Below are 11,238 nucleotides of genomic sequence, written 5' to 3' on the forward strand. Positions count from 1 at the left end.
CGTCTAGTTCATGTGTATTTGTGGGTACACAGAGCAGTTGAGATAAATCAGGCAGGTTATTTGTGAATCTGTCTTTGGTGGCTGGAACAATAGTTCTGCCCGGACGATAATGTTATGCGTCTAGTGGTTGTAGCAAATAAGGCGCTCGACGAAGGAATAAACAAAAGGAGTAATCTTTATTTAAATGGCATCAACACACTCTTAGACATTGAATCTTAAGAACGGACAAACACTGAGGGGAAACTCACGACTTATAAAGGGACTAGAACAAAGGAGCTAACTAGATAATTGATTAAACACAGGTGAAGAGGATGATAGATAATTAAATAATGACTGGGAAAACCAAATATGGGCAAAACAGGGAACTAAACAGAAACCAAACTGTTACAGATATCGCCCCCCTCCCGGAAGGTGCTTCCCACACCGTAACAGTAACATCGGGGAGGGGGGGCGGGCGCCCTGGAGGCTGGAGCTGGACCAGGACAGGGAGGAGACAAGGGAAGCCTCCAGGGTGGATCAGGAGACTCAGGAGGCCATGGCGGATCCGGCGACACGGGATGCCATGGCGGATCAGGGAGCCTGGACGGCCTTGGCTGAACTGGAGACTCGGGGAGCCATGGCGGTATAATTCTTTTGGGAGCCCAAGGTGGATCAGGGAGCTCAGTGGCCTTGGCCCTTGGCCCGGCCACACAGGCAGAGACTATATGGCCCCCCCCCCAATTTTTTTTGGGGTGTTTCCCCTCTAGGGGCCATACTGGATGAGCAGGCTCTGTGGGAAGCTCAGGAGGAGCGGGCTCTGTGGGAAGCTCTGGAGGAGCGGACACTTGGGGGCGCTCTTACAGCGCGGACTCTTGGGGGCGCACGGGAGGTGCGGAGCTGGACTGAACCAGCGGAGACGAAGGAGAGCTGGACGGGACCAGCGGAGGCACAGGAGGGTGCTCTTGCAGCGCGGACACTTGAGGGCGCTCTTGCAGTACAGACACTTGAGGGCGCTCGGGAGGCGCGGATTCAAAGGGGCGCTCTTGCAGCGCGGATTCAAAAGGGCGCTCTTGCAGTGCGGATTCAAAGGGGCGCTCTTTCAGCGCGGATACTTGAGGGTGCTCTTGCAGCGCGGATACTTGAGGGCGCTCTTGCAGCGCGGATACTTGAGGGCGCTCGGGAGGCGCGGAGCTGGATGGAGCCAGCGGAGACGAAGGAGAGCTGGGCGGAACCAGCAGAGACGCAGGAGAGCTGGACGGGACCAGCGGAGACGCAGGAGAGCTGGACGGGACCAGCGGAGACGCAGGAGAGCTGGATGGGGCCAGCGGAGACGCAGGAGAGCTGGACGGGACCAGCGGAAACGCAGGAGAGCTGGACGGGACCTCTTCGCCTTGCGCCGCGCGGCGGTATCCACTTCGCCGCGGGCGGAACGTTCATCGCCATATCTTTATTTAAATGGCATCAACACACTCTTAGACATTGAATCAACTTAAGAACGGACAAACACTGAGGGGAAACTCAGGACTTATAAAGTGACTAGAACAAAGGAGCTAACTAGATAATTGATTAAACACAGGTGAAGAGGATGATAGATAATTAATGACTGGGAAAACCAAATATGGGCAAAACAGGGAACTAAACAGAAACCAAACCGTTACAGATAACGCGGAGCCATATAATTAATGTCAGTAATACGCAGCATGGACGATACAAGGAAATGATCAGTAACATCATCACTTTGAGGTACGATATCTATATCGGTAAGATCAATTCCATGCGATATAATTAAATCTAGCGTATGATTAAAATGATGAGTGGGCCCGGTGACGTTTTGCTTGACTCCAAAAGAGTTTATTAAGTCAGTAAACGCAAGTCCTAACGCATCATTTGTATTATCAACGTGAATGTTAAAATCTCAGACAATTAGCACTTTATCAACATTAACCAATAGATCTGAGAGGAAATCTGCAAATTCTTTTAGGAAATCTGTATATGGCCCTGGCGGTCTATACACAGTAGCCAGAGCAAGAGATAGGAGAGATTTATTTTGCATATCTAACAGTGTAACATTAAGCAGAAGTATTTAGAATACGTTAAACCTCCTGTATCCTGTTTTCTGAGTAACATTGAGAATATCACTATATATTGTTACAACACCGCGTCCACGACTAGTCTGACGGGGCTCATGTTTATAACAGTAGCTTGGTGGAGTAGACTCATTTAGACCAAAATATTAATTTGGTTTAAGCCAGGTTTCAGTCAGGCAGAGTACATCAAAATTATTATCTGTGATCATTTCATTTACAATAACTGCTTTGGGTGTGAGTGATCTAATGTTTAGGAGCCCAAGCTTTAAAAATTGTTTTTGTTCATTTATTTTGCGTTTTTCTGGTTTAATCACGATCAGATTTTTTCTAGATTCTGCATTAAATTTATATTTTGACCTCGCTATTCAGGGAACAGACACAGTCTGTATAGATTGGACAACGCAAGTACTTCTATCAATTAAGTGGGTAGAACAAAAGTCATCATAGTAGTTATTTGAGAATTGGCTTACTAGTCAGATGGAGCGTAGCGTGCTGGAGATCTCCGACTCTGCTGGGGTGCAGGCCATCAGCACGAAAAAGCCTTGGACACTCCCAGAAAAGATTCCAATTGTTAACAAAGAGCAGTTTCTGTACTTTACACCATGACAATAACCATTTGTTTAAAGCAAACAGTCTACTGAACCTTTCGTGTCCTCGTCGATACGTGGGAAGCGGTCCTGACATGATGATCATCGTCGCGGGCGATGTGCTTCGTCCCGTCTCGATCAGGCTCCTGAAATCCCTCTTCAGTGTCTCCGTCTGCCGCAGCTTAGTGTCGTTAACCCCCGCGTGCAGCACGACAGCACCGATGCTCTCGTCGCCCTTCAGGATCGCGGGTATCTGCGCAGAAACATAGAGAACACGAGCACCGGGGGAACAGTGAGTGTGCACTTTACCTTCAGCTAACGTAGCATGGACGTGCCGGATGATGGAGTCTCCAACGATCATAGCATTGCGTTCCGTCTCGCGGAGGGGAGCGAAACGGTTCCGGGTGGAGATCTTGAAGACCGGAGGCGGCGGAGGGGGAGAGGTTGTCGCCCGGGGCCTGGCTCGCTTCTTCCGCTGCTGGTGCACCCAGGTTCCGTGCCGTCCCGGCGCCGGAGTGAAGGACATCTGGGAAGATCGCATCCTGGGTGCACAGAGCCTGTGCAGAGAAACACACGGAGTAGAGGTGGTGAGAGTGTTAGCAGCGTGCTGTATACTTATCCCGGACTTGTGAGCGTCAGCCCGGGATGTTTCCAGCGCGGCTCTCCGCTCTCTCAGTTGGGCCTCCTTCTCCACCAGGTCACGGATCTGCTTCTCCATGGCCTCCAGCTCCAGCTGCACCGAATGCAGCTCGAATGTGTCCTCACCTACACTCAAAGGTAGACACAAATCCACCATTTAAGCAAGTAACAGTGAAACAATGGTAATGTGTGTGAATAGAGTATTAACAGTGTAAGCGAGATTAGCGGCAGCCACGCTGCCGATGCTAACGGGCTATGATAGCCCCAAAATAGCAATAGCAAGTAGGAAATCATGTTTTTTTCCAGGTCGTGACATACAAAAAAAGCTGTTAGCACCTCAGTATCTGTTATTTTAGTATTATTTGTACTATTATTTATAGTATATGCTGTTATTTGTAGTACTTATTAATACTTTGAATATTTATATTTATATTTTTCTATTTTTATTTTATTTTTATTTTTATTTGGTAATTTATGTGCTTTTTATTTAGTTATTTATTTTATGTGCTATTTATTTAGTTATTATTATTTTTTTTCATCAACTTCAACTATTATTTCAGTTTGTTGACATGGCAACATTTTCATTTTTTTTTTGTGCAAATCTATCATCTAGTATGTATCTCCAAAAATGTATCTCCAAAATGACTCTTTAATGCTTCATACATCATATAAAGGAACGGTTCGCCGTTTTTACGACCCTAATCTGCCTTGGAAGATATGATTTTATTTGGGCAGAGAGGATGTTAGCCAAGCAGGTGTTTTGATTATGTGGTTGTCATAGCAGCAGTTTTGAGCTCTATGTGAGCTGAATGGAGAAAGGGGCATAATGTCCTGTCATGCCTAATGCATGTTATTGTGCTTAATGCATAGCGAGCTGCTTGTGGTGTCCTCAAGTTTGAAGAACAGGCATTTGAAATTCTGCGGTGGATCGAATCAAGCCTGTGTTAAAGGGATCATATGATGCTTTTTTAAAGATCCTTATTTTGTGTATTTGGTGTAACAGAATATGTTGACATGCTTTAATGTTCAAAAACCACATTATTTTTCAAATACTGTATTGTAGGTCCTCTATGCCCCGCCTCTCTCAATCACGTCGTTTTCTACAAAGTCCCTCCTTCCGATAAGGGCAGTCTGCTCTTATTGGCCGAACACCACACGCGCGGAAGAACACGCGCACACACACATGACGTGCAAAACTCCTCATTTGAGCAGTCAATAGCAAATACTTAAACTAATAACATAACATGCGCTGATTCAGAAGCGCCAGATTGTCATAGCAAAGTCAGAATTACCTCCTCTCCTAGGTTCACAAAATGGTCGTCCATAAAATGCGTTGCTGTTCTGTTGTAAGTAATCTTAATGATTCCTAAATCCATTTACTTTCAGAGGGCCAAATAAAGTGCTTTTGCTTTCAGAATCAGAGTCAGAATGAGCTTTATTGTTTAAACATACAGGGAATTTGTTATAGTGACAGAAGCTCCACGGTGCAACAGCACAGGCCACAGATAATAAAAGAATAATATACAAATATCCAAATAGGCAATGTATAAAGCAGTAAAAACACAATATATAATATAGACAACTATGTATGTACAGGTCAAGTATGTGCAAATTAGAAATGAGAAAATAAAATAAAATAAGTGAGTGTGGTGAATGTATAATGTATTATAGTTGTGTGTTCCACGTTTATTGTTGAGTGTTCATGAGATGGATTGCCTGAGGGAAGAAACTGTTCCTGTGTCTGGTCGTTCTGGTGCTCAGAGCTCTGTAGCGTCGACCAGACGGTAACAGTTCAAAGAGGGAGTGTGCTGGATGTGAGGGGTCCAGAGTGATTTTACCAGCCCCTTTGCTCACTCTGGATAAGTACAGCTCTTGGCGAGTGGGGAAGGTTGTACCTATGATTCGCTCAGCAGTACGGACTACCCTCCGTAGTCTTCTGAGGTCAGATTTGGTAGCTGAGCTGAACCGGACAGTTATTGAAGTGCAGAGGATGGATTCAATGATGGTGTAGTAGAACTGTTTCAGCAGCTCCTGTGGCAGGTTGAACGTCCTCAGCTGGCGAAGAAAGTAGCTACAACCTCTGCTGGGCCTTTCTGACAATGGAGTCTATGTGAATATCCCACTTCGGGTCCTGAGAGATGGTGATGCCCAGGAATCTGAATGACTCCACTGCAGTCACAGTGCTGTTCATGATGGTGAGTGGGGGGAGAGCAGGGGGGTTTCTCCTGAAGTCCATGATCGTCTCCATAGTTTTGAGCGTGTTAAGCTCCAGGTTGTTAAGACTGCACCAGACAGGCAGCTCCTTAACCTCCTGTCTGTAAGTAGACTCGTCACCGTCCTGGATGAGGCCGATCAGTGTGGTGTCGTCTGCAAACTTCAGGAGCTTGACAGAGGGGTTTTTAGAGGTGCAGTCGTTGGTGTAGAGGGAGAAGAGCAGTGGGGAGCGTATGCAGCCCTGAGGAGCTCCAGTGCTGATGGTACGAGTGCTGGATGTGGATTTACCAAGCTTTACTAACTGCTGTCTGTCTGTCAGGAAGCTGTTGATCCACTGACAGACAGATGTGGGGACGGAGAGCTGGGTTAGTTTATTCTGAAGGGTTTCCGTGATGATGGTGTTAAAAGCGGAGCTGAAGTCCACAAACAGGATCCTCACATAAGTCCCTGGTCTGTCCAGATGCTGCAGGGTGAAGTGCAGTCCCATGTTGACTGCATCATCCACAGGCCTGTTTGCTCTGTAGGCAAACTGCAGGGGGTCCAGTAAGGGACCAGTGATGTCCTTCAGATAAGCCAAAACCAGTCTTTCAAATGATTTCATGGCTACAAACGTTAGAGCCACAGGTCTGTAGTCATTAAGTCCAGTAATTTGGGGTTTCTTTGGGACGGGGATGATGGTGGAGCGTTTGAAGCATGAGGGGACTTCACACAGCTCCAGTGATCTGTTGAAGATCTGTGTGAAGATGGGTGCCAGCTGGACAGCACAGATTTTTAGGCAGGCTGGTGACACACCGTCTGGGCCTGGTGCTTTCCTTCTTTTTTCTTTCTGAAGACCTGGCACACATCTTCTTCGCTGATTGGAGTGGGGGAGAGGGGGGTGCTGGAGGTGTTAATGGTTGTTTGGAGAGGTGTTCAGGGTGGGTGTGGGGTGATTTTTCAAAACGACAATAGAACTTGTTCAAGTTGTCAGCCAGTTGTTGATTCTCCAGAGTGCTGGGGGATGGTGTCTTGTAACTGGTGATATCTTTCATACCTTTCCACACTGAAGCAGGATCACTGGAAGATCATTTGTTCCTTAGTTTGTCAGAATAATTCCTCTTTGCCACTCAGATCTCCTTTTCCAGAGTGTATTTGTCCTGTTTGTACAAGACTTTATCCCCCTTTCTGTAAGCATCTTCTTTGGCCTGACGGAGCTGTCTGAGTTTTGCAGTGAACCATGGTTTGTTATTGTTGTAGATTAGATGAGTCCTGTTAGGAATGCACATATCCTCACAGAAACTGATATAAGATGTTACAGTCTCTGTGAGCTCGTCCAGATCGATGGCAGCGGCTTCAAAAACAGACGAATCAGTGAGAGAGAAACAGGCTTGTAAATCCCGCTCTGTTTCATTAGTCCATCTTTTAACAGATCTTAATACAGTCTTTGCAGAGTTAAGTTTCTGCCTGTAGGTCGGAATAAGATGAATCAAACAGCGATCAGAGAGTCCTAAAGCTGCTTGTGGAACCGAATGATATGCGTCCTTTATTGTTGTGTAACAGTGATCCAATATATTACTGTCTCTGGTGGGACATGTGATGTGCTGTCTGTATTTTGGCAGTTCACGGGAGAGATTTGCTTTATTAAAGTCCCCGAGAATGATTAAAACAGAGTCCGGGTGTTGTTGCTCACTCTCTGTGATCAGATCAGCGATTTCTGTAAAGCTGTGCTGACGTGCGCTTGCGGTGGAATGTAGACACCCACGAGAATGAACGAGCAGAACTCCCGCGGCAAATAGAGCGGCTTGCAGTTAATGAAGAGCGTTTCTAGATCTGAACAGCACATCTTCTTTAACACAGTTACATCCTGTAACTTGTTGTGTTTCGTCTAGAAGTTGTGTTTCGTCTAAAAACACACAACGTCTCCCTGACATGGTTGCATCAACACTACTACGGTTACTGAAACCACGCCTTCTCTCTTTGCGTGAACATTTGGGTGGCATTACGCAAATATTTCCACATCGTGACGTAGACATGTGGGGGCGTGTTTGAATGAGCCATTTTAGGGGGGCGTGGACGAGTCTTAACTTTTATAAAGAATATCTCTTTGGTTTTGACTTTAGTCTTTGCAACTTCAGGGATCTTATCTGTGCACAAACAGCTTGTAACACTCCAAAGAGAAACAAAAACTTGAAATCACATCATATGACCCCTTTAAATAAAAGCAAACCACATAGCTAAGCACTTTCATGTAAAAACACACATACAGCTTCTTTTATTTCCTTTTTTCCATGTTGTCTATTACACTAATACTGTCCAAATTGAGTTGATGCATGCAGTAATTCAAAATATTAACACTGTTAACCCATGTATTAAATGTGACCAACACATTGTCAGCATATTTAAATTATACAAAATGATTGACAGGTAGAAAGCCTATTTATGATGGAGAAAAAATGCAGGCCACTCTCTTCTTTTCTATTGCTTTTCACAAAGCTTAGGACTGGCACATACTATTTCTCAGAATACATATTTCAGTAATTTCTATTAGAACATTTTATGATGGGTATTTGCAAAAAATTAATTGCTTCCAGCACCTGTAATTAGCATTGAAGAATTTTGAACATTTTTAAATATCACCCACGAGTGAAACATACCATCAATTGTATAAATATGAAGGCCAGTTATTTTGCATAGTATGCATAAAGTTAACCTATAAAGTCATACAGATTAACTTTTTTTCCCCCTATCTCATGCCAAATTCTTTACAAATGGCAAGTTAGGGACCTTTTTGACATTTAATTAATTTATTTTTTTGCACTGTTTTATCTACCCTGAGAAATCGTCTTTGCAGTTTTGCACATTGCTAATTCACTCACAAGCATAGTTTTAGGCTCCACTTGACATACCAGATATTTTTCCCTGCGGTTCCTCTGTAGGCAGAGTGAGGGGCAGAGAAGGTGTCTCATCAGGTGTTGTTCTCAGAGGCTTTGCCAACCCCACAGGAAGAGCTCTGAACAAGGAGTGAGAGCAGGCCACACTCTAAAGTGACAGTCCCTGCCCTCCAGGGGAGGGAAGAAGTATCAGCCTGGGGAGGAGTTGCTGGCAACAGTATCCTGTTCAGATACACAGCACTGAGAGCCAATTCCACCTGCAGAGTGAGACAGAGAGAGATAGTAAAGCTCTTGTTCAGATGGGACAAATGCAAGCATTAGGCTGAACCGGAGGAATAGGCTTTCATCAAGCGACAAAATGGACGTTGGTGATTCTAGACTCTCTCTAGAGGGGCTATTGGCTTGTGTCTCATCCTCCATAGCACATGATTTATTCAGCTGTCAGTGTGGAGTGTTAAAGAAACAAAATTCTAATATCACCCTGGGTGGTCTCAAAACAGTAAACAGAGTTGACAAAAGCCACAGAGGGAAAAGTAAAACCATCATAATGTGTATGCCAGATGAAAGCAGGTCTGAAAAATCCATTCTACGCATCAACCTTTATTTTATTTTCTTATATTTTCCACTTTTTCTTCCCAGGAGCATCATATTTCTTCAAGGGAAAGGAGTACTGGCGTGTGGCGGGCAGCGATATGGAGGTTGAAGCGGGTTATCCACGTCCCATCGGCAAGGATTGGCTGGTGTGCACAGAAATGCAGTCGGACTCCCCGGAGATGCAGAACAACTCAAACACAAGGCTACATGGGCAGCACCACGCAGACCATGCAGAAAATGGCTACGAGGTTTGTTCCTGCACTTCGGACTCAGCCTCCCCGTTGGGGATGCGACTGACCCTCTCGCCCGCCTGGGTGTTGACACCACTCTGGACGCTTACACTCGCTCTCTCCTCTGCTCCTCTCTGATAAGGGCAGAGCCACAGGCCTGTACTCAAAAAGACTCCAGGAGCAGAACATATAGCAGCCTGTGGGTAAAGAGAGCTGATGGAAAGGCCTCAGCACTTCAGTCAAGAAAGGGAGTGGATCACAGTTTCTTTTTTGGATGATGCTTTTTGTTGTTGGTTTTCTAGAAACTGGAAATTTTATTATTATTATTATTAGTGGTGCTTGCTATTGCTTACCTGAACAAAGGGTGAAAAAGTCCAAATGTAGATGAGTTTGTTTCTTCATCGGAACAGATTTTAAGACATTTAACATTGCATTACTTGTTCACCATTGGATCCTCTGCAGTGAATGGGTGTCGTCACAATGAGAGTTCAAACAGCTAAAAAAAAAAAAAAAAAAGATGATAATACACAATTAATCCACACTACTCCAATCCATCAATTAACATCTTGTGAAGTGAATTTCTGCATGTTTGTAAGAAACAAAAACATTAAATGATGGAATGGAGTTGTGTGGATTGCAGATTATTGTGATGTGTTTATCAGCTGTTTGGACTCTCATTCTGATTCACTGCACAGGATCCATTGGTGAACAAGTGATATAATGTTACATTTCTCCAAATCTATTCTGATGAGGAAACAAGCTCATTTACATCTTGGATGGCCTGAGGGTGAAAAAATGTTTAGCAAATATTCATTTATGTGTGAGCTATTTCTTTAACCCGAAGTATTAAACTTCTGCACATCATTTATCTCACACTGTTTTTGCTACAGACATGAATGATATCTCAAATCATGTCGCTCGTTGAGGTGTGCTGTTAATTTATCAGACCTACGACTTCACCTGACAGACAATAAAACAACCGAAAAAATCCTGCAGGAGGGTTATGAGCCATGATATTTAGGATCCAAAATATCGACTTTCAATTCTTGGAATACATTCATAAGTAATCCTTGCAACGACAGCAGCAGTCTAGAAATTAGTCTAAATATCCATCATGCCAGAGTGTTTTGCACAAGCAAGCATCGCTACTATTTTTATAATAAATATTAAAAATGTATTATTATTATTATTATTCAGAATTTGAGAACATTCATTATCAGGTTCATTTAATTATGTTGTGCTTTAGAATATATTGATTTCAAGAGATTACAGTAACCAGCTATCTGAGGCGTATCCAGAGCCAGTAATGTAAATGATCATGATGATAATGATAAAAATGATATAGCTGATATCGGGAATGCAGCAGAAATCTCACGAATAGGGCTTCCGGCTGGCTGCAGTTCATAGGCATTATGGGAGACCATGAGTCACAACCTGATAACTTTCCCTTGCTCCAAGAGCTTTAAGACTGCTGTCACTCATCTTTATTGGCACCTTTTCGGCTCGTTTTTTACTAAAACCGTAATCCTTTACTTATCCTACGGGTTCCTTATTGTAACCGTCTCCTCCTCATCCTCTCTGATCCAACTATTCCCAGTGTCTTAGCATCATTTTCTTATTAGTCTGCCTTGTTCTAAGCAATTATAGCCTATTTACTCTCATCTTCAGTACTGACTGTTTTAACCACTACAAAATCATCACTCTAAAGCAATGACAGTCGACTGTATTTTTTTGTAATAAACACCACTATTGTTTAGTTCATCAAGGTCATGCATGAAGCTGGATTCACAATGCTTGGATCACCACAGCTAGAAACATTTGGTTATACAATTATTTTTGTCTTGTTACAGCCTTTCCAACAGTTCCCACAGTCAGAGAGAGTTATGAGAAATAATTCAACAGATTGGGAGGATGTTTGACTCATATCCGGGGCTGCTGAGAGTGCACTTTGATTATATATGTAAAGAAATGCTTATATACTACATATAAATACATATATTTAAGGTAAAAACTTCTATAGCAGTTGCAAAAAACAATG

The 11,238-nt window shown here is 43.8% G+C and overlaps 2 protein-coding genes across 2 annotated transcripts in view; one reads left to right on the top strand and one right to left on the bottom strand.

Annotated features, from left to right (window-relative positions):
* The window catches only part of LOC306856285 (matrix metalloproteinase-17-like), a gene marked incomplete at its 5' end in the record, with an annotated part of 94,580 nt that extends 84,882 nt beyond the window's left edge, over nucleotides 1–9,698 (top strand). Inside the window, 1 exon segment of the mRNA XM_079395463.1 lies at nucleotides 9,016–9,698. Coding sequence (XP_079251589.1) covers nucleotides 9,016–9,338 — 323 coding nt within the window. The 3' untranslated portion in view covers nucleotides 9,339–9,698.
* On the bottom strand, nucleotides 159–8,796 carry LOC306855518 (uncharacterized protein; the record flags this gene model as incomplete). Its single annotated transcript, XM_079394276.1, has 4 exons — nucleotides 159–1,424; nucleotides 2,537–3,418; nucleotides 8,392–8,495; nucleotides 8,705–8,796. The coding sequence occupies 4 exons, from the start codon at nucleotides 8,794–8,796 to the stop codon at nucleotides 1,063–1,065; spliced, it is 1,440 nt and encodes a 479-aa protein (XP_079250402.1). The 3' UTR covers nucleotides 159–1,062.
* Nucleotides 9,699–11,238: the final 1,540 nt, after the last annotated feature.

Source organism: Barbus barbus (assembly GCF_936440315.1).
Source record: "Barbus barbus genome assembly, chromosome: 36".
In the NCBI taxonomy this organism is placed as follows: Eukaryota; Metazoa; Chordata; class Actinopteri; order Cypriniformes; family Cyprinidae; genus Barbus; species Barbus barbus.